Source organism: Homalodisca vitripennis, chromosome 1, assembly GCF_021130785.1.
Source record: "Homalodisca vitripennis isolate AUS2020 chromosome 1, UT_GWSS_2.1, whole genome shotgun sequence".
In the NCBI taxonomy this organism is placed as follows: domain Eukaryota; kingdom Metazoa; phylum Arthropoda; class Insecta; order Hemiptera; family Cicadellidae; genus Homalodisca; species Homalodisca vitripennis.
Genome location: NC_060207.1, coordinates 80,127,609 through 80,149,656, shown reverse-complemented (window position 1 = coordinate 80,149,656; position 22,048 = coordinate 80,127,609). Strand labels below are relative to the sequence as shown.

The following is a 22,048-nucleotide window of genomic DNA, read 5'->3' as shown; positions in this document are numbered from 1 at the left end:
CATGATATTTATATGTAAACATGACATAGCACTATGCAACTATTAAAAGCTTACTCTAAAATAAGATGAAATTTCTAGGAAAATCAACAGCTTTGTCAAAACTACGATTTTTAATAATGAATATATAATACTGTCTATTGAAATAGTTTCTAAGGTAGGCTTACTGTTTTGTGATATAGAGGTCATCCTCAGATTTAAGTAATTTTAAGTAGGAACAGTCCCTGCCACGCTATCATCTATTATTGGAACTTTACAAGAAATCCTGTATCAAATTTTAATGTAGCAACAGGGTTCTTGAAGAGAATCAAGAGTATCATCAAAAGTTATTGCTATAGATATCAATACATATAAAATTCATAAATCTGGTTTTAGAGAATATTGTAGTTTCGTTTTGAGAGTTTCCAATCTTTTTAAAATGCCGTTGATTTATTTTTACTTTTATATTCTTATCTTCCTAAATTACAACTGGGAATATGTCCTCGAAAACGTTGCCTTTGTTTATAAAACGTTCCTGGATTAAGACATAAGCTAAAAAGAAGAGATCACCAATAACAAGAAACTTTCTCTAGAATATCTTTTCTTTAGTTTAACTCCTTCAATCAATAATTTCATCGTAAGTGGGGTTTTAAAACCCATATGTCTATTGTAATCTTAGTTTAGGTTCACTGTAAGTATTGTTATTTTTCGAACTTATCTAATTAATCGAACTTAATCTAATGTTCACCTCCCCGCAACAAGTCAAGCCATTAACACCGCAACCCTGTACGTCAACTGTTATGATTGTTAACTAACCACAATAATTACTAGAAACAGTGATTATTATATTCCATCACTGCCATGTTTCTAAGTTATATTATTTATGGAATACACTTCATTATTTTATAATGCACTAACAAACAAAATTGTCCTTTCACTTATAATTTTTACATTCTTTAAATATACATACATGTTTTCTTTATCAATTCAGTTAATCAATGAACAATAAAAGGCTCAAAAATACTTACATTATGCATTTGAATGTTTCAAAAATTAGAACCCTAGTACCCTTGGTAATATACAACAAGGAGAAATGAATTCTTCACTCCAATTTTCCCTACGCAACTTGGTAATGTGCAACAATAAGAAATGATTTCTTCTTTCAAATTGTACATATACAACTGTTAAACAGTATAAATCATTAGCTGTATATTCCAATGTTAATAATATTGATAAATATTTTTTAGAAATATTCTTAACAAAGTGAAAGTGGTTAAAAGAGTAAAATGATTTAAGTAATATAAAGTGTATGTTTCCTGTTTTTTATAAATTACTAGAAATCCACTTATTGCAATATATAAAATCCAAGCAGTCCACTATGTCTGCGTCACAATAATGGCCGCAATCCCTAACATAAGATTACGAAACGGCATACGCGATAACAAGTGAAATGGACGGTCAATTTCGTAGTTATGGGCCATTGTAGCCATGGGGCAGTTATGGACCAAGTAGTGGGCCCAATCGAACCGAAGGGGAAGTTTCAGGGTTAAAAAATTTTTTCTATACAACTACCATACAAATTCTGTAGTAGAATGGACTTTAACCAAAATTGTATAGGACAATCTAGTCGTGTGTGATAAATACTAACCAACTATGGGTTTTCAGTAACTTTTGGGGCAAGAGGGTGGAGCACTAGGATTAAAAGCATTATTTATACAATTAATTTAAAAGACTAGTGGTTGTATAAATAAAAAAAAACTGGTATGATGTTTTATGGGGCAAAATATATCTCTATTTAGGTTATTGATAGATTTAGCTAGACGTGGTAAGAACATTTTATGGAATAAACTATGGGGATTTGAGCCAAGATAATTGAGCTCTCAGGCGAAAGCAATTAGCCTAGAAGATAAATATTGATTGTATTCAGAAAGGAAGTACTTTGACACAGAGATTTCAAGGCTTATCGTAATGGCAAGAACTTCCCAGAGGTCAATCCCTACCAGCTATCAGAACTGGTAGTGGGAGCTTTCTGTCAGAGTCTCAATTTTGGCATATATATTTTGCAGATGCTAAAGATAAAGAGCATTATAAGAAAGAGACTGCCAATCGCCAAATATAATACAGAGGGTAGAAACCTTTCAGATGTGGAAGGTCTTAGGGGCTGTGACCTTCCAAAGCCAGGAGCTTCCAGGAACTCCTAAAGAAAGTAAGGTGCCAAAAACCTGAAGCTCTCAAAGAATGCGAGTCTTAGAGCTCTCAGGGGCTAGGAGTTTACGAATACCGAGATATACTAGTGACCTTCAGCTTCCAGAGACATGCATACCGGTAGCCGTGCGCTGCCAAAGGGCGAGACTTTCCAGAATTTGAGAGCTGTCCGGGACCCGGGGCTGATAAAGGCCGAATGCTACCAGAAACAAGGAACTCTTAAAGGTCGGAATATGACCTACATGGCCTATATGACCTATATGACTACATAACTAGAGTTAAACTAAAAATGGAAACATCACAAATGTTCACTGTTTGGCTAGACACTCTTCTCTTTTTATGACGTAACTGCTTAGAACATTATAAAAATCTTTAGACATTAAATTATAAATTAATTTAAACATGCTACGTATGTATGGAAGAAAGAACTTTATGTTCCTACCTTCGCCTCCAACAAAGACAAATTTCATTGTCCATCGTCTGCTTAACTACATATGCGCTAAGTTTAGGAATTTGTATTACAACTACAGTACTAATGAATACTATTCGGAGATACTTTCAGGGCTCCAACCAAAACTCTTTTGTACATCTAAGTAAGATAAAAAAAGACAAGGTTAAGTCTCCCACCCTAAAAAAAATATGAGATGATAATAGGTTTGAGACATATGCTGCGAATAGTTTAATTCATCTGCAGTTATTGGTACACATATGGCAATATGCAATGAGGATTAACTGTTTTGTCGGTGAAGGACGTATCCGATATATATTGGAATTAACACTAAAATCCGTTTACTGGTATTCTAAAAGCATGCCCTCTTTTCTACACTGTTATAAACACGAATTTTCTCAATATAAACTGTGTATATGAGTTTTGTATAACTTCAAACTTTGATGTAATATGCAAGACGCGGTGATGCATTATGTTCCACACCACTACTTAGAACTGATATATACAGTATATTATTTACTGAATCTCTGGGTTATGTGTAGAAACATTCCAATTTTAATATGTTTAATGTAGAAACTAAACACATGAAAATTATTTAGAAAAACGAGCAAGGATTTGAGTGAAATAGAAACGATTTAAACCAGGGAGTAATGGGGTTGTGGGATGAGTGGGTGCTGTTAGTGTTGCTGTGCTAGACATACGAGTGAATTAATTATATTGAATTGTTTTATTGTTTGCATTCTGTTACTTCTATTCGACCTGACTTACGTCGTCGCAGTCAATCAAATGTACGAAGAGCTACCTCGCCTGCTAACCGCACTGATGACCAGATAGAGACGGATCGAGAAAATAGTCGTATTGATGTCAGAATTGCGTTCTTAAATGAGTGACAATGAAGTAGATAGGCTTAGAATGCAACGAATTCTTGCACATCAAACACAACAGCGAGGACGGCATAGTGAAATTGAGCGATCCCGCAGACACAGTGCTCCTGTGATCCTGGAACGAGCTGTATCCACTATGATCCGGCAATAGATTATTGCCGACAAATCGGTAGCAATAGGGGAAATGACAATAATGTGTAAGTATTGTAAGGCGTTAAAATACAGTGCTTAATCGACTGGATTATGTTGTGCTAGAGGTAAAGTAAAATTTCCACAATATAGGTCCCACCACCAGATCCCTTACGCTCTTTTGTTGCTGGGTTAGGAAATTATTCTAAACACTTCTTGGACAACATTCAAAAACATAACAGCTGTTTCCAGATAACACAGTTTAGCACAACACATATTGTACAGGACAAGTTCATGCCCACTTTCAAGATATTATACCATAATACTTTCTTATAATATTCAAGTTTGTATTGTAATTTGTATCAGAAATAATTATTTAACAAATCTTTAAAAATTACAAATGCAAAGACACATTTATTACTCACTGGGTACGCTGTTACCACTACCAGATGCAGATCCTCAATTTTTACAAATTTATTTTCTGGGTAATTCAGATGCGGAAGTTGATAAGCGCTGTGCTCACAACCCAAAAGTGACGAGAAGCATTATCCAAGAATTACAAATATTTCTTCATCAGAACAACAATTTATTAAACATGTTCAAAATAGCATTGGATCGGATGCCATCCGACAGCTATAATATTGTCATTCCAGCTGACAAAGCACCTGCCGGTGAACAGACAAAGAGGTTTAATTCGCCCACCATTGACGAAGTGGCTGTTGTCATTGTCGGAGAAAATTTGCAATCTAGAGATATTGTGCTTCATCGTCGGAATAATGATTTAAAACGTTTTTCTGAAAAACACAGGACTTATGACGCGTTACAATATCCTTTGATCTTCTGGCAGAAGGAAGATGGATGCCATTTTAATATCAAAATTGTTAATCAAGTAACGGCAAGATAAACGGTAATCGTTTGTTTGACCGTGTTTTGTTGACTGGGATAACTGATAAAAAAGGGATGGAGCATGGATCGCATTTATGGTATTTTGAAAGTTTTTATTAACTCAAATTTTTAGCACATTTTACCGATTTCAATTTAACTTTGCCAAAACCTAAAATCATGAAATTCGAAACATACCTCAAAATTGATTCAAGTACCATAATATACCGCTTATAGTTATACGGGTATTTGCAAAATATTCTAGAATAGAACTCTTAAAATACAGGTAATACATTATGTTACCAGAAAATTAATAGATAAAAATGTATAGTACAGTCTTTTATTTACATGGTTTTGCAAAAGCAAGTGAACTCCGTGTATAACAACTTGTATATAAAATATGAATAGGGACATGTTACAATAAAATGTGTTAACCTATATCAACAATCCAGATAAAAATTTTAATGCTTATGAAGGGCATGCCATCGTCTCATGGTAACAATTTTACGTCCAATTTATATTTATAGGAATTGGTTTCCAGGGATGGCTGCAGAATCTGGCTGAGGGTCGGGAACACTCGATGGGATGGATGATTGACCAAGGTCTTCCTCGGCGTTGACGGTCCTGTGGCCAAGAGAGACTCTGCGAGCATCCGTAAAGCCATTGCCAAGAAAAATTGTGGAATTTCCATATCTGACTGAATATCCCATAGTCTAGTGTCTGCAAATGTGCGTATCGCTCCTATATTTGTCACGTGGACGCGATTGAAAATAAAATACGTAAACATAATGATGAATGGCGTGTTTAAATCGAATACAGGGCTGGCATGTGTTTACGAGCACTCCCTTCTTTGATCATGATCAAATCTGCTGTAAAGTATGGAATCTATAATTTGAAAGAGTACAGTCTAGACGTCCAAGGAATACAGACTGGATGTCTAATATAAAAACCATAGGGGACGAACTGGAATTCGATGGTTGCAACCAGAAACAAATGTATGGAATAAGTAAAAACTTTAAACGGCATTTTCTATGTCCTGGCCATACTTTAAGGGAATATTTAGCCTTAGAAAACGTCTTGATTAATCCAAAAATTGGTCCCAGTTAGCACTTTTGTTTGACACTGTAGGAGACTTTCCTTTAACATAACATTTTAGCATAATTAATCTTTAACTTAATTCTTTAATATTTTTTTAGATGGTCAATACCAAAGACGAGTGATCAAATTATGGTTCAAGATATGAGTTTTGAGAAATCCCTCTCGTCACTAAAATATCAAGTTTCAATCTGATAGCCAATAAATTGGACGTCCAGTTAATAAATAATTAAGATTATCATTATCTATACATCTAAGCTAACATCTCCCTATAGGAAGAAATCGCTTCCCGCCAGGAATAGAAAACCTAGAGCTGAAAATCTGATTAAACCATTGTTCTGGAATATTACAACTGGAAGACAGTACAATGAAAAAATACTCAAATCGTCCAACACAATACTGTTAGCTTAAACAATTTTTCCTGAAATTTTTGAAGCTCATGTGTCTTAACAGTACTCCCACCGTGAGCTGTGTTATCGGGATGGTTAGTGCTATAAACAACATTAGGAAATATAAAGCAATTTAAATTTTTGAAATGGTTTTAGATACCAACATTGTATAAATTTTGAACTCTTTGGCACAAATGTGTTTATATAAAATATCGTATTCAAATTAGGTTTAAATGTTTATACATGAAGGGACAAACCGTCCGTGCTGTCTATATAACTGTCGCGCCAACTAACTTTAACACCTTTTCTGTCTTATTTCTCCCTATTTTGACCTCACAGAAAACAATAACATTATTTTCAACAATATTATAAATTTTACTCTTATATTATGGATAGTTTAGAAGACATTCAAAACTATGAAATAAATTCAAAGTGTTCGAAAATGTTTTTATTTAATTAAATTTAAAACTGCATCATTATACGTTTTAGCCAAGAGTTACAAAAGATTTCAAATACGAAAAACGCTTATTTCAAAAGGACCTTTATTTAATATAGAATGTATTGTATATTTATATTTAAGAATGCTTAGTCTTACGGTTTCTATATTTTGCATTTGAATATATTTTTAAATTTGGAATGAAATTAAATGTGTTCCTACTTTACTTTCACTTAAAGATTTACTCAGTAATACTCTTTAAAATAAATTGAGCTGTTCCGTAATAAGTTCTATGCTATTATAGTACTGTATTTGATTTTAAAGGTCAACTGTAGTTTTAATACACTCTGTAAACACGTTTAAAGATCATTTACTTTTGTTTTCGCCAAAATACACCTTTAAATTTAAATATACATTTAAATTTATGTATCTCAAGACACAAGTTTTTATTTGAAAATTCTACAAATAGCACGCCTACCTCGCTACAATTAGGGATACATTAGAAAGAAACAATGTCAAAGCTAGTTAGTATGATAGTTATACATTCCGCACGGGTGGTCTGCATCACTTCGTAATTAGATACATTTGCATTATGGTCATACATTAAAGTTAATAACATTTACAAGTAAAAAAAAACTGTTATTTAAGAATTTCAATACTTACGGTATTGGTTTAAAACATGTTATTTAAGATCCGCCAACCATGTAATAGATACCTACCTCTATCAAGTATTCCCAGTAGCGCGTTTTAAATGGTTGCCTCTTGTTGATATGTTTTATTCCATCAGACATCTTATTAGATAGGATTACGCCAAAATCTGTGACAGTGCAACCGATTCAGTCGGCAAGGCCGAGGACGCAGGTCCTCTCTTCTTCTTGTGTTGTGATCATACCCAACTGTAATAGGTGTGAAGTCGCTGGGAAATCTGTCAAAAATAATTATTTCTAACATATTATATAGGGACGATAGGTGAGAAAAGACAGATCCATAAATTTTTACCTGCATGATTCACCTCTCTTTAACTTTAAAATTATTCTGATGTCACTTTTTTCATTTGCTACTGATCAGATTTTCTCCAAATGACAACGCCATACTTCAATCTTGTTTCTATGAATGAAGTATAACACATTTTTACTAGTAAAGGGTTTTTGTTCTAAGATATTCGTCTCATTAGGAAAACTTATGATGACATTTTTACAGAGACTAATAATATCCTTAGGCCAATTTACGCTTTATTAAATTATAATTCCTAAATATTGGGCGTTTGTTTCAATTTTGAGGGATTTTTTTATTTTTTGAACATGCAGAATAAAATACAATATTACGGTTAAATATTGTGGTATTATGCTCAGAAGTAGTAAAATAAATTGATAAGGACGTAGATAAATTGATAGTAAACGTATTGATAAGGACTGTTAGTATGGTACACCATCAGGTATTTCAAACAACTTCCCATACCTAGTTGGTTTTTTCCGCTTATTGAGAATTTTCATTTCATTTTAGAATCATGCGTTGATTAGTATAAAAAGTGAAAAGTGTACTGGTTGTTTTTAGTTGACGGAGTCATAAGTCATAAACCTTTATTGTCTGTAAGCAAAACACATACATGCAATAGACAACGTCAATGGCCATCAACATATAGATTGATGAGATACAACACAGTACAGTATTTTGATTAAAAATTAAAACATTTACAAAAAGTTATAAAGATTTAAAAATTCACAAGGTTAACAAGGATAAAATTTACAAATTTACAGATTTAAGGCTAAAAAATTCATTTAAATCATAAAAAGGATTTAAGCTTAACCAATTGTAACATTTTAACTTAAATAGTTTGAAATCTAAGAGTTTACTCTCATTATGCAACTTGTTAGATATTTTCAGACTTACGATATAAAAGTTATTTTTACATTTACTTAACCTACTGTATGGCACAACTAACTGGAGTTTATTTCTGGTATTGTGATTGGAGTCAAATGTGATGCAAATTTAATGGATAATTGTATTTTATTATACTACAATCAATAATTGTTAAAATGTCTCAGGTATTTGAAGAGACGATTATTATTTGTTTAGATGTCTCTGAAAAAGATCCAGCCTAAGCATCTCAAAACAGTCAAAACAGAAAAGTATCAACAATTTGTCAGCTGACACTTTATTCGTAAATCGTAATTGACGTATGTTGACGAAGTTGAGGTCTCTTACTATATTTATCAATTAATATATTTTGTTTAATTTTATTATACTGCATTGAAAGCTAGTCTTAAGAGATATTTTAGTGATTTAACAGATAACCAACCATGATTTCTGTGCTCTGATTAGATTCATCTGGGTGTCATCGTAAGAAAATGGCGATGGAGTAAGTACAATAATATTTACGTTTCTACATAGTAGTAAACAATATTGTATACCATAGGATACTTACAAATTTAGATATCGTGATAATAACAAAATATTCAATTGAATGTGTGATTACTGGTGGTGTCTGTGTGATAACACTAATAGCAAAACTAGGCCTACCCTAGGGCTATAACAATGCTTGGATTCCAGATGTATACCTTAATTACATATTTGTTTGATTTAAAATGTTGAACATACATTACTGCATAATAATAGTCATAGCCTACTATTTCATAGATCAAATATGCAGGTTTAGTACAAGGAATCTAGGTTATTAAATACCAATTTTATTTTGTCATATTCACATATAGAACAAACATTAAGCTAAAACTACCAGGCTGTTGGAAAAGGTTTTCCAAGTAAATACCTCTTAAGTTAGTATAATTTTAATTTGCTACTAATTTCATTCTTAATAGCCTGTAGTAGGCTATACTCGGTGAAGTGAATAAAAATGGGTACTTTGGGATTATACCGACCACACCCAGACATGAATCGTTATTTGACATTTTGCTTCTACTGATTACTAGGGTAATTCTAAGCAATATATGGGTCAACCTCGATTTTTCTCATATTACAATATAATGTTCCAATAGTCAATTAGAAAAGGAAATGACTAGAATTTCTTGCCGGAAAGCAGTTATAGGGGGCAGGCAACCGCCAGACGGTCATATATTGCTTAGAGTTACCTATTAGTGATCAGGGGCACTGACGTGATCTGGGCTTCAAATTTGGAACTACTCGAGTTAATTTTTTTTTTCTAAAAGAGCAAGCAGCGCGAAGCGCTGCGCAGCGAGCAGGCATTGTGCGTGATCCTTTTTTATTAAAAATTTCTGATAAATTGTTATTACATATTACAATATAATGTAGGTAATGTATGTAAAACAATTTTGGTACTTTGGGATTATACCGACCACACCCAGACATGAATCGTTATTTCACATTTCGTTTCTACTGATTACTAGATTAGCGTAGAACAATATTTCGTCAATATAAAACAGGAATTGTCTTATCGCAAACACCTCCCCATCCTCAGACAGAGGTCAAAGTTGAGCGTCTAGTAGATAACGTGATTGCAGAGTCTCGCCGCCCGTTCAGCTGGTGCATCGCTTTGTTGTACTTCCGTGTTTTACCTCTACATTTCTCCAAACACAAAAATTCAACAAAAACAAACATTTACCAAACTAAACTTTTTATTAAAAAAACACTCAAAACTTGTTTTTATTCTTGATCACATTCCGCCACCCAAAATGCGAGTGCCTCCGGCCATCAGCGCGGGCTTCGGCAGCACCTTCGGTGCTGCCCCGCGCTGATGTCGACGAAAGAAAAACATCCCTCGAGATAGTACCTATCAGTAAAATATCAAATTCTAGAGGGGCTAATCAGAAATATAAATTGAATTGTAATGGAAAGGCAATGATGTACCGTGCAAATCACGTGATGCCGCGCGGCCTGCCGTAATCAGGATTCTCGAGAAAGATAAGATAACAGCGACAACAATACCGATCACAATACCTGGAAATGCTTGTAAGTTTGTAATTTTGTAATTGAAGAGTTGTTTTTTCGTTCTATCATGTTTGTTTCTATAAATTTCTATTTTTGTGTTCTTCATACTGGTGTGGTCGGTATAATCCCAAAGTACCAAAAAACTCTTTATTGAATAAACACTAAAAACTTGTTTTTATTCTTGATCACACTCCGACACCCAAAATGCGAGTGCCTCCGGCCATGCCCCGTGCCCCGCGCTGATGTCGACGAAAGAAAAACATCCCTCGAGATAGTACCTATCAGTAAAATATCAAATTCTAGAGGGGCTAATCAGAAATATAAATTGAATTGTAATGGAAAGGCAATGATGTACCGTGCAAATCACGTGATGCCGCGCGGCCTGCCGTAATCAGGATTCTCGAGAAAGATAAGATAACAGCGACAACAATACCGATCACAATACCTGGAAATGCTTGTAAGTTTGTAATTTTGTAATTGAAGAGTTGTTTTTTTCGTTCTATCATGTTTGTTTCTATAAATTTCTATTTTTGTGTTCTTCATACTGGTGTGGTCGGTATAATCCCAAAGTACCAAAAAACTCTTTATTGAATAAACACTAAAAACTTGTTTTTATTCTTGATCACACTCCGACACCCAAAATGCGAGTGCCTCCGGCCATGCCCCGTGCCCCGCGCTGATGTCGACGAAAGAAAAACATCCCTCGAGATAGTACCTATCAGTAAAATATCAAATTCTAGAGGGGCTAATCAGAAATATAAATTGAATTGTAATGGAAAGGCAATGATGTACCGTGCAAATCACGTGATGCCGCGCGGCCTGCCGTAATCAGGATTCTCGAGAAAGATAAGATAACAGCGACAACAATACCGATCACAATACCTGGAAATGCTTGTAAGTTTGTAATTTTGTAATTGAAGAGTTGTTTTTTCGTTCTATCATGTTTGTTTCTATAAATTTCTATTTTTGTGTGTTCTTCATACTGGTGTGGTCGGTATAATCCCAAAGTACCAAAAAACTCTTTATTGAATAAACACTAAAAACTTGTTTTTATTCTTGATCACACTCCGACACCCAAAATGCGAGTGCCTCCGGCCATGCCCCGTGCCCCGCGCTGATGTCAACGAAAGAAAAACATCCCTCGAGATAGTACCTATCAGTAAAATATCAAATTCTAGAGGGGCTGTTCAGAAATATAAATTGAATTGTAATGGAAAGGCAATTATGTACTGTGCAAAAAACTTAAATAATCATGTGATGCCGCGCCGCCTGCCGTAATCGGGATTCTCGAGAAAGATAAGACAACAGCGACAACAATACCGATCACAATACCTGGAAATGCTTGTAAGTTTGTAATTTTGTAATTAAAGAGTTGTTTTTTCGTTCTGTCAGGTTTGTTTCTATAAATTTATATTTTTGTGTTCTTCATACTGGTGTGGTCGGTATAATCCCAAAGTACCTAAAAATGAAATTAAATTAAAAATGCCTTGGTATTTATTTACAATAGCGTGACCATGGAAAATGGACTTTTTTTCATGGGTTGGGCATTTATAGCCAAGTATTATTATCACAGGTGCATATAAACTGGGGGGAAAGTATATTATTGTATTATATTGATGCCTTTCGGGCATTATTGCGTTAAGGAGCAGGGGCATCACGTGATCTGGGATTCGACTTTTGCAAGCTCGAGTTAATTTTTTTTCTAAAAGAGCAAACAGTGCGCAGCACTGCGCAGCGGGCAGGCATCGTTGACAGGATTAACGTACTAGTCAGCATCATTTCAGTAACTTATCACTTACCAAAATCAAAGGAGTTATGATTTTTTTAAATCCTCTGAATACTCTGTTTTTGACAGTACCTCTGGCAATACTATCCATATTTGACAGTTTGGTATTACTCCGCGGCTCTCTCAAATAAAGAAGGGACGCCATTTTGAACTATTTTGTTCCTCCGTGTCTATTCTTAGCCTCCTAGTTCAGTAGTGGTAATGGCACACCTTTGTGTTGAATGTTCATTAAAAGGGGAGTTGAACGCAAAAATCGGTAAACAAATGTTTTTTTCGCTTTTATTTTTTGATTCTTTCTGAACAATTTACTGCAATCCCTACAAAAAAATGGCTTTCCGTTGAGCTTCTATGATTTTTCAAATATAAGACTACATAACAAATTTCGCATCAACTTTGCCCTCCGCCTCCTAACACCTGGTGCAAATACAGGTTAGCAGAAGTAAATGAAGAAGAAATTACCTACAATCACAAACATTCTGTACCTCAAGCTGTATTGACAGCAATAAAACCTACATACAGAGATTTGTCAAGATTAGATCTACTAAAAAAATGTCTTCACGGTAAAACCCAGGACGTGAACGAATCTTTCAACAATGTAGAAAAAGATCATGTGGAACCGAATCCCAAAAAATGTGTTTGTTGGAAGAGAGACTCTTGTATTAGGTGTTCATGATGCTGTTCTAACATTCAATGAAGGTAACATTTGAAGGATCAAGGTTTTAAAGGAGTGAGGAATAAAAGACTGTGGCAAATACACCGTAAGCACATTGAAGAGCCTCGGTGAAGTCAGGATGAGGAAGGCAGATCTGAAAGCAGAGTCAATGACTAAGGAAGCAAGAATAAAGAAAAGGAGACAGTCATTAGGTGAGGAAGAGGAAATGGATGGTAGCTACTGTCCTGGAGGCTTCTAAAGGTAATATAAACTTATAATTATTTTGATTTTTTGTTTTCCGCTGTTTTTGAAAATTACCGGTTTTTAATATATATGTACCTTTTTCTCAGAAACTATAAATGCTACACACATGAAATTTTTACTGGTTATAAAGTAGCCTTTTAGAAGTATGTAGCTCTAGTTTTATCAAATTTCATCAATAAATAAATATTTAGAAAAATATTTTATCTTAAAATATAAAAATAAAAAATAACACAAATATAAAAATTTTTTTCTTTAGTTGTATCAATTATTTTACAAAGATTTTAGAGGTATAAATACAATATTATATCCTACACCTTGTGTAAAAATTTCAACTTCCTAACTGTTATGAGTTCTGAGAAAAAGGTACATAAAGTTACCTTATTTTAACATTGGGCCTTATGGACCGTTCAACTCCCCGCGTTCAACTCCCCGCGTTCAACTCCCCGCGTTCAACTCCCCGCGTTCAACTCCCCGCGTTCAACTCCCCTTTTAATGAACATCCAACACAAAGGTGTGCCATTACCACTACTGAACTAGGAGGCTAAGAATAGACACGGAGGAACAAAATAGTTCAAAATGGCGTCCCTTCTTTATTTGAGAGAGCCGCGGAGTAATACCAAACTGTCAAATATGGATAGTATTGCCAGAGGTACTGTCAAAAACAGAGTATTCAGAGGATTTAAAAAAATCATAACTCCTTTGATTTTCGTTGCCGACGAATTTTTTCTTCACTATTGTTTTCAAGAAAAATTGTAGTTTTCAGGAAAAAAAATGAACATACCTTTCCATGGTCACGTTATTGTAAATTGATACCAATGCCTTTATTAAAGAGGTGGAGTTAGGGATATCAGCCCCTCTCTACCACTCAACCTCATATTGTATAAAGTAAATTTACAACAGTATGATACAAGGGGAGACTTTAATAAACGGCCTTATAGCAGTCCTTAATACACCTAATATTATCAGGGAGAGTATTCCAAAGGCGACAAGCCTGAATAGTAAAGGACCTGCTAAAAATTGCTGATTGATGAATTAGAATTGATAGTAAGCTAATATGGCTCCCCTTATAGTAGGTTGTTCACTAATATCAGAAATAAATTTGAAATAATCGGACCTAGATAAACAGGATAGTTGGTATTGATAATTAAATGTAGATAGAAAGTATGTGGAATTTACATAGTTGATGAAGTTTCATGAGTGATAAACAGTGCCTGAGATTAAAAATAAATCTAATACAGTAGTTCTGAGCACACTGGAGTCTGTTTGATTGCTCAACGGTCGTGTCATTCAGCACAACGTCACAGTAGTCAAAGTGTGGTAGTACAAGAGTCTTACTGAGCATCACCTTAACATTAAAAATAGCAGGTACAAGGGAAACCGTTTCAAACCATGGATGCCCACAAAGATTTAAAATATATTTATTTTGTATTAATTAAATAAGTTGTATTTTTTATAATTTTCTAATTATACAAAACCATTAATTTACCTTTTAGATTTTGTATTGTGATTTCAGTTGTTTAATTATGATTTCTTTTTCATAAGAGTATTTAAATAATTATTTTTATCTGTAAAGATAGTATAACTAATGAAACAAGGTAATTAGAACGAGCAGTGTGAAACTGCCTATAGATTCCATCCATAGAAAGCACTAATCCTCTGACACGAATCCTAACCTTGTTCATGAACTACTGACCTAGTTCCTAAACTACCAGTAACGTAGTTCCTGAACCAGGTCAACTAACAAAACTAAATTAATTTTATTATTTGAAAACCAAAAGAGCAAGTACAAAAAAACCTATAGAATCTACTTAACTGACATTCTAAAACTAAAAGTACCGGTTTTTATGAACAAAGTGTATGTACTTAATTTCACAGGCCAAATCCAGAAAAAAACAAATCTATAAATGACCGTACCTCAAAAACGTACGTGCAGATTTTGATAAAACTTTCTACACACATTCAATAAATGGTCTACTGTATTATATTACTACCCTCATTCTTAGGCCGCACCTTTTTTCGGAGATTTATCGATTTTACATGTTAATTACTAAAAAACAAAATCTATGGATGGCCGTACCTTAAGAACGTACAAACCGATTTTTATTAAAGTTTTTATACACATTTGATACACACAGTCTATTATACTACAATATAAGCCTCATTCTTTGGCCATGCCATTTTCAGAGATATTTCGATTTTACATGTCAAATACTACAGAAACATATGGATGGCCTTCCCTCATAAACGTACAAGCCCATTTTGATAAAACTTTCTGTACACATTCAATACATTGTCTAAACTAGACTGAAGAATTAGCAACTATATTTTATTCACTTCAAAAATAAGTACTGTAGTATCTTACCTGCCCGGAGAAATGTCAGCTACAACTAATTAGGGTGTAGTTAATACTCCTATTTATGCACATCAAATATCCATTAAAAAATAGTGTAGTATTTAGTAACAATTATTTTGCATGATAGTTAATTTATTGTAGTACTTAATGTTTAAATTATCAAGTGCAACTTGATAACTAAAGTATCAATTGTCATTGGGCCTAGATAAAACTAATTTAAAAAATAATGAACAGATGATTTATTTAAAAGGTGAATCCCAACTTCAGGGAATTAACTCATTTCCCATAATTCAATTTTAAATATTACTGTTGTGTTCCTATGCTCTATAATACAGTGTTGCCAGAAAGTTTAGGGACACCCCACATAAAGTGATATACTACTTGTGTCCCTGTACTAACAGCAGATTGGCTAACTCTATATATTTCCCCATTAACACAGTGAAAACGAAGTATTTTGGTGTGACTTTCATTACTTTATGTATAAAATCTTTCAAAATATGAACTTTTTGTGATTTTAAAATTTTGGAGGAAACACCTGTTTTTTGAAACATTAAAATTTATAACTTCTAAAATAAATGTCCAATCATCCTAATAATTGGTACGTTATTTTAACATAAGATATGGAGTAAATAAATGCTATTGTGGCAACTAGAAAAAAATAACTCACGGTTTGGTGATCGCTCAAACTTCCTTTATTTTTTTTTACAAACACAGAAATGGCGATGTTTGTATCTGACGGCCACAAAGCAAATGATGAAAAAGGAGTGCGTGCGCATCAATATCCCTTCCTCTGTTTTGTGAGGAACAAGCTGGTGTGCGTGGATTGCCTACCACTCTCATAGTTCGAGCACTACAACGCACCAAAGTTATCAGTTTTTCATTTCCGAAAAAAATTATAACTGATTATTATAGAAAACTGTATATTTGCTGAGTATGTCTGTTTGGTCAAAACTACGACACTTTGAGACACCTGAGACAACTTATAAAATAACGGAATCCTCATCACTACTTCCTTAGTAGAGTTGAACTTTAGTACTTACATTAAAAGCTCAAAACAGCCCAAAAACTTTAAAAAAATCGTCATTCAACTTTGAAAATGTAACTTGTCCAAAAACTTTTCAATTTATTAACACGTTTACTCCCGATGTATATCACTGGTGGTTGGCTATATCCTCAAATATTTTAACTTACCAATTACCGCCATTATAATAAAGTTAACTTCTTAAAACTTCAATGATAGTGTAAGCTATTATAAGTAACAATTTTTTAATCTAAGGTTGTAATTTAGGTTTATAATCCTTGATTTCATTACTAATTTATTTTTAATTATACATTACTTTGTTTATATATACTAAGTACATATAATTAATTATATGAACTAAGCACAGGAATAATATAAACATTTCCCACGCTTATCAAGGAATGCAAAATGGAATGTTTCTTCTACAAACTGTTAAATATTTGGTGAATAACTTACAACGTGTTTATAGACTGTTTAACACTATTTGTTAGTGTTTAAATTTTTAAAACTTTATTTTTATTCTATGAGTATCTAGTACTTGTGCAATCCTTGAAATGAGAAGGAGTGGATTTTAGTTACATTAAACCCTCAACATGAACGCAATACAAACAACTATTTATAAAGCTATCAAGTCATCCCACGTACTGTGCAAAATCATTACCTAAGTTTTGTGTATATAAGGAAGGTCTGCAGCACTGGTGGCTCATGTCGAAATTTTGAGAAAGTCGGTATATACAGTCTGTGTTGCACATTGTTTTAAGAAGCCAAGATGCTGATTTTTTCAATTTTATTATGGTGAACATGTTAAGTATGAGCTATGGTTGCCCCTTATTCCAAAGACTAGAAAGTGTGAAGAATTATTATGAATATTTTTTAACTTATAATTTTGTTTAGTACATTTAACATGTCACCATGACAAATATTTATTGTTTTCAGTCAAATATAGTTTTTCTAGCTTAGGAACCATCCCTAAATAACGTAATGCCCCAGGAGGAAGGATTCTCAGGAGATGGAGGGGGATCGACACAGTGTTACGTAACTATTATACCTCAGTGATTAATTGCTTGAATTTGATCACAAAATTTTCCCCATTCTCTCCAAAGATTTTTAAGGTAGTATTATATTTTTCTCCCGTAAAAGCAAATGGAAAGAAGTCTTAATCATCCATCTAAATGCCTTCTTAAATGGTAAAGCAGTTTGTTTAAATCTCTTTATTTCAAGCGTTATCACTGATCAGAAATACAGAGAGGTCTGAGGTGATTGGTGCAACAAGCAAGCAGACGCGGAATCATCTGTCGATATACATTACAGTGTATCACTATATTTTTTATTTTATACTCAATGAACAGTATTACGAGTGCTGTCCAGATCAATGGTGTAGTGGTTGTCTTGCTATTTTGTGGTAGCATTGAGTTTAGTTAAAATGTCCAAAAAAAGGTAAACAGTGGAAACTGTTGCAATCATTAATTTTAAATTACATAATGCACATACTAAGAAGAAGCAGTAAACTGTTTAAAACAATGTTCTACAGTTGTGGAATGCTAGTTCTATATTCATATTACATTTTAGGCGGTTAAAATGATCTTTATTATATTACAATTTTAGAATAATATACATTGGTATAGAATTGCTGGTGGCAGCGGTTCGTAATTATTGAGGGTGTTACTGTGTTAGTTTAAGTGGAGGAGGGAGTTTTGAAAAGTCTGTTATTAGCATTATGTAATAAGAAGTGTTTCTTACATGTTTAGGTTCATATTTTGTTTGTGTTTTAGCTCTTCAAAATTTCTTGAACAGGTTTTGTCACATAAAAGCAAACTATGTATCATGTCCTGTATTGAATGAGCTCTTGTAGACAGTCTTAAAGGAAAATAATATTTTAACCTTTACTGCTTTGTACTTATATTAATTGTAAATATAATACAAATGATGTTTGAACACTGTACATAACCTTTTTTGAACCTCTTGCTAAATTGTCCAAATCCAACATCATACAGCATTAGCATTGTTAGCGTCATAAAAGATTTGGGGTCAGATTTTTCTGGAAGTTTCCTGATTACCTAAAGAATATAATATATTTAAAAGAAGCACTAATTGTTAAAAAACGACACTAAAGTAGCATCTCATTGAAAAGGTTAAACACTCAATGGTCATGGCTAGAACTATTTAAGAAATATTTCTAGTTTTTGTATAGAACCAATAGAAGGAAAAAGGTTACAGCATTTAGTATTATGAAATAGTCCCAATAGGTAATATAGTAAAAGTGTTGTAATAATAGTCCATATTATGAGTCACCATATTACAACTCTCTAATAATTATGTCAGAATTATTAGTTAACTTGTGATAATTCTTTAAAAAAATTATGTTTTTATTCTTTGTTATCTTTCACTTGTTTACTTGTACAAATTGTTATTAGTACAATGGTTGGTATTGTTTATAACATCTTTAGATTAGATATTCAGATTATTTTGTAATATTGCAGCAGGGGTGCTGTATGTAGTGGATGGAAACAACCTTTCCTCTAATTACATTTTTGATAATTTTTTGTTAAAGTAGCCTACAGTGTGGACAATTTGTTTGAAAAGCCGGACCTGTGTATTTGGAGTTGTGTATTATTTCAACTAGACTTAAGTTTATTTTTTAATTGTTGTCTTATACGGTTCTAATAAAACAACCACTGGATCATTTCCATGATATTTTCTAATTATCTTTTTAGGAATGAGGATGGAGGTGGTGGAGGTAGTTGGTGGGGATCTTGGATGAATGCTGCTAAAGCAAAGGTATTTAGTAGTTTACATACTAAATTACTTATTCATAGTTAACTTACTGTCACTTTTAGGACTAATCTGATGTATATGATGCACAGTATGCTGCAAAGAAAAAAAATAGCCCGTCTCAATAATATAATACATAATCAATAAGTGATCAAAGATATATGTGTTATTTAACAATGTTTGAATATAACAGGGATTGAAATATTTGGGTTTTAAGTTTGGTTTGGTCATTGTATTCTGACATTGTAGTTGCTATAAGAGTTATTTTTATATGCATATTGTGTAATAACAATACAATTTTGATGAATGTATTGCTAGTAAATTGGTTTACTATTTCAGCTCAACTCAAAATGACTGCTAACGATACTGCTTCCTCACATTTACAATAAAGGCACTCTTTTCTCATGTCAAGGTTCATTGTTTTTGTTAAAAATTCACAGTTCAAACTCTGTAGTATAGTATTTAAATTAAAACCTTTTTCTTTGCTTTAGGGTACTCTGAACAAAACTTTGTTTTTATGCAGCATGATTATTTTTATTGTGAAAAATATTGTAATGCAAAGTGTATGGTTATTAATTGTTGAATGTTTAATAAACTGCTAAATTACAGTAATTTCTGTTAATATAACTTGAAAATTTAACATGAATAATTGGCACAGCCTTTGAGGTGGTAAAACAGTACAAAGTAAGATAGTACCTGTGGATCAAATTCATATAATTCCTTTGAAATTATTTTGTTTTTGTTTTTAGTATTTGGAAGAAAACAAAATAATAGGCTACTAGGGTTAAACATATGCTGAAAATCAATTAAGCTATTATTAAATACCTATATTTTTTTAAATTCAAGGGCTGTCCATAAAATATAGGATATTTTGATGTTACTGAAAAACTAGCTTACTAATCACAACCAAACTGTGTTCTACTTCAAAGTACTCTCCATTGGACATGAGCAACTTGTTCAAATGATACTGCCACTTAGAGAAACGAGTTGCAGTCTTCTTTCTGTATTGCCAGGAGCTTCGTCGTCACATTGTTTGACCTGCCTGTTTAAGTTCGGGAACAGCCAGAATTTTTTTTTCAAAAAGTTATATTAGGAACTCAAGATGTGTCAATATTTTCACTAAAATTTCAAAATCTATTGATCTGGTCTATGATATACTCTAAAAGTGCATTAGGTATTTATATGGGAGTAGGTGATGTATCAAATATTGTGATACTAGTTTAATTTATAAATAAAATTAAATGATGATAAACAATCATTATTGATTGTATGGATGTAATTTTTATTACATACAGTAGTAAATGTTTATCATATCCACATACTATTATTATATTTCAGAAGAAGAATTGCAAAGGGTTTGTAGTTCTTTCTAGAGTCACAACCATTACTGTGGAAGTTCTTAAATGAAATTCAATATGGACATTTATATGAAAATTTAACTATAAAATAACTTTAAATATCCAAGTAGTTGTTAGTAAGTATGTCTGTTTCAATCTTTTCTTGGAAATCAAAAATTCTAAGTTTGCAAACGTGCTACTATTACAGTACCATCTGCTTGTAACAGAGGCTAAGTTCAATTAGTCGAGGAACTTGCATAACACTGTACAAACATCAATGATACCATATGGTTTTCGCAGAAAAATTATGCATTTAATTTCAAATGCTGGGAATGTTCCTATATTTGTCAAATTATGTATAAATTTCAAAGCATCTGTGTTTAATGCCCAAATTTATGTAATATTAAGTTACATTGTGTAATATGTATTGAGAAATAAGTTGTTTCTCTTTATTATAGTAATTTTCTGTTTTGTATTTTGAAATTCTCAAATTTATAATATTCAAGCTAACAAAAAATTAATTACTTTACTCTGGGTTCTGTACAAGTTACATATTTCATTTTTCATATCATCATTTAATCTATCTTCCATTCATCTTCTAATTTCATTGATTCCAGTCATTAACATTGATGTAGTTTTATGTAACTTTATCGTAACACTCTCTTATCTGTTTATTTATTACATGATGTCTGCATGGAGTAGGGTTTACTCAGCCCCAATACAACCAATATTGTTAAGAGTATATTCACATTGTACAGTTATTCTATTTTCTAGTGTTTGTTTAATGTCGTACTAGCTGTTTCCCACAGCTTCACACACTTTTTGTAAGATTTGCCCGTGTAGGAGCACTTCTGGTTCAAGTAAATCATATTTTCAATGCCAATGTAGAGTTTGCCTTGTTGCCACGATCAAGAAAATTTGTCAAAAGTGTATGTTTATTACCATTATATACACACATGTACTTTATTATAAAGTGGTCTAAAACTCGAGCTCCCAGTTGAACCAGAAATTTATTTTAAAGACAAATATACATTATAACATAGCGCCTTCAAATAGTGTTTAGCTATTTAATATTCGTAACTGTCTCGTAATTACAGTTTATAATGTGCAGGCGCTTTGAAAAGTGTTACCTTTTGTAGCGCTGCCTGGTGGCGAGTTAAATCAATGAACATAGCATATAAACCTTTCCTGAGTGGAAAAATACATACAAATTTTCATAATGATCGGTCAGATAGTTTCTGAGTGTATAAATGTCATACGTACAAATATTTTTTTTCAAATATATGCAAGTTAATGCTTTTGCTGGAATAAAATTATTCATAAGACATTTTCTTTGTGAATGTAAGTAACTTAAATTTTTGTAATAAGTGTTTACCTAAAATATTTACTAAATATTAAATTATAATAATCATAATTAACATATTAATATTATTTGTTAGTTTATTTTCTTTTGTATTCTATGTTTTGCAATAAAATAAAATAAAATTCAATATTTATGTATATTTCTATTCCAAAA

At 32.7% G+C, this 22,048-nt stretch overlaps 1 protein-coding gene across 2 annotated transcripts in view; it reads left to right on the top strand.

The window, feature by feature from the left end:
* The first annotated feature begins 8,572 nt into the window (after positions 1-8,572).
* Positions 8,573-22,048, top strand: part of LOC124365418 (BSD domain-containing protein 1-like) — a 36,045-nt gene continuing 22,569 nt past the window's right edge. For both annotated transcript variants that reach the window (XR_006922733.1, XM_046821401.1), the window contains exons 1-2: positions 8,573-8,803; positions 19,138-19,201. Coding sequence is in view for 1 of the 2 variants with exons in the window: in XM_046821401.1 (XP_046677357.1) it covers positions 8,793-8,803; positions 19,138-19,201 (75 nt within the window). In the remaining variant the exon portion in view is untranslated. The remainder of the gene's footprint in view (positions 8,804-19,137; positions 19,202-22,048) is intronic.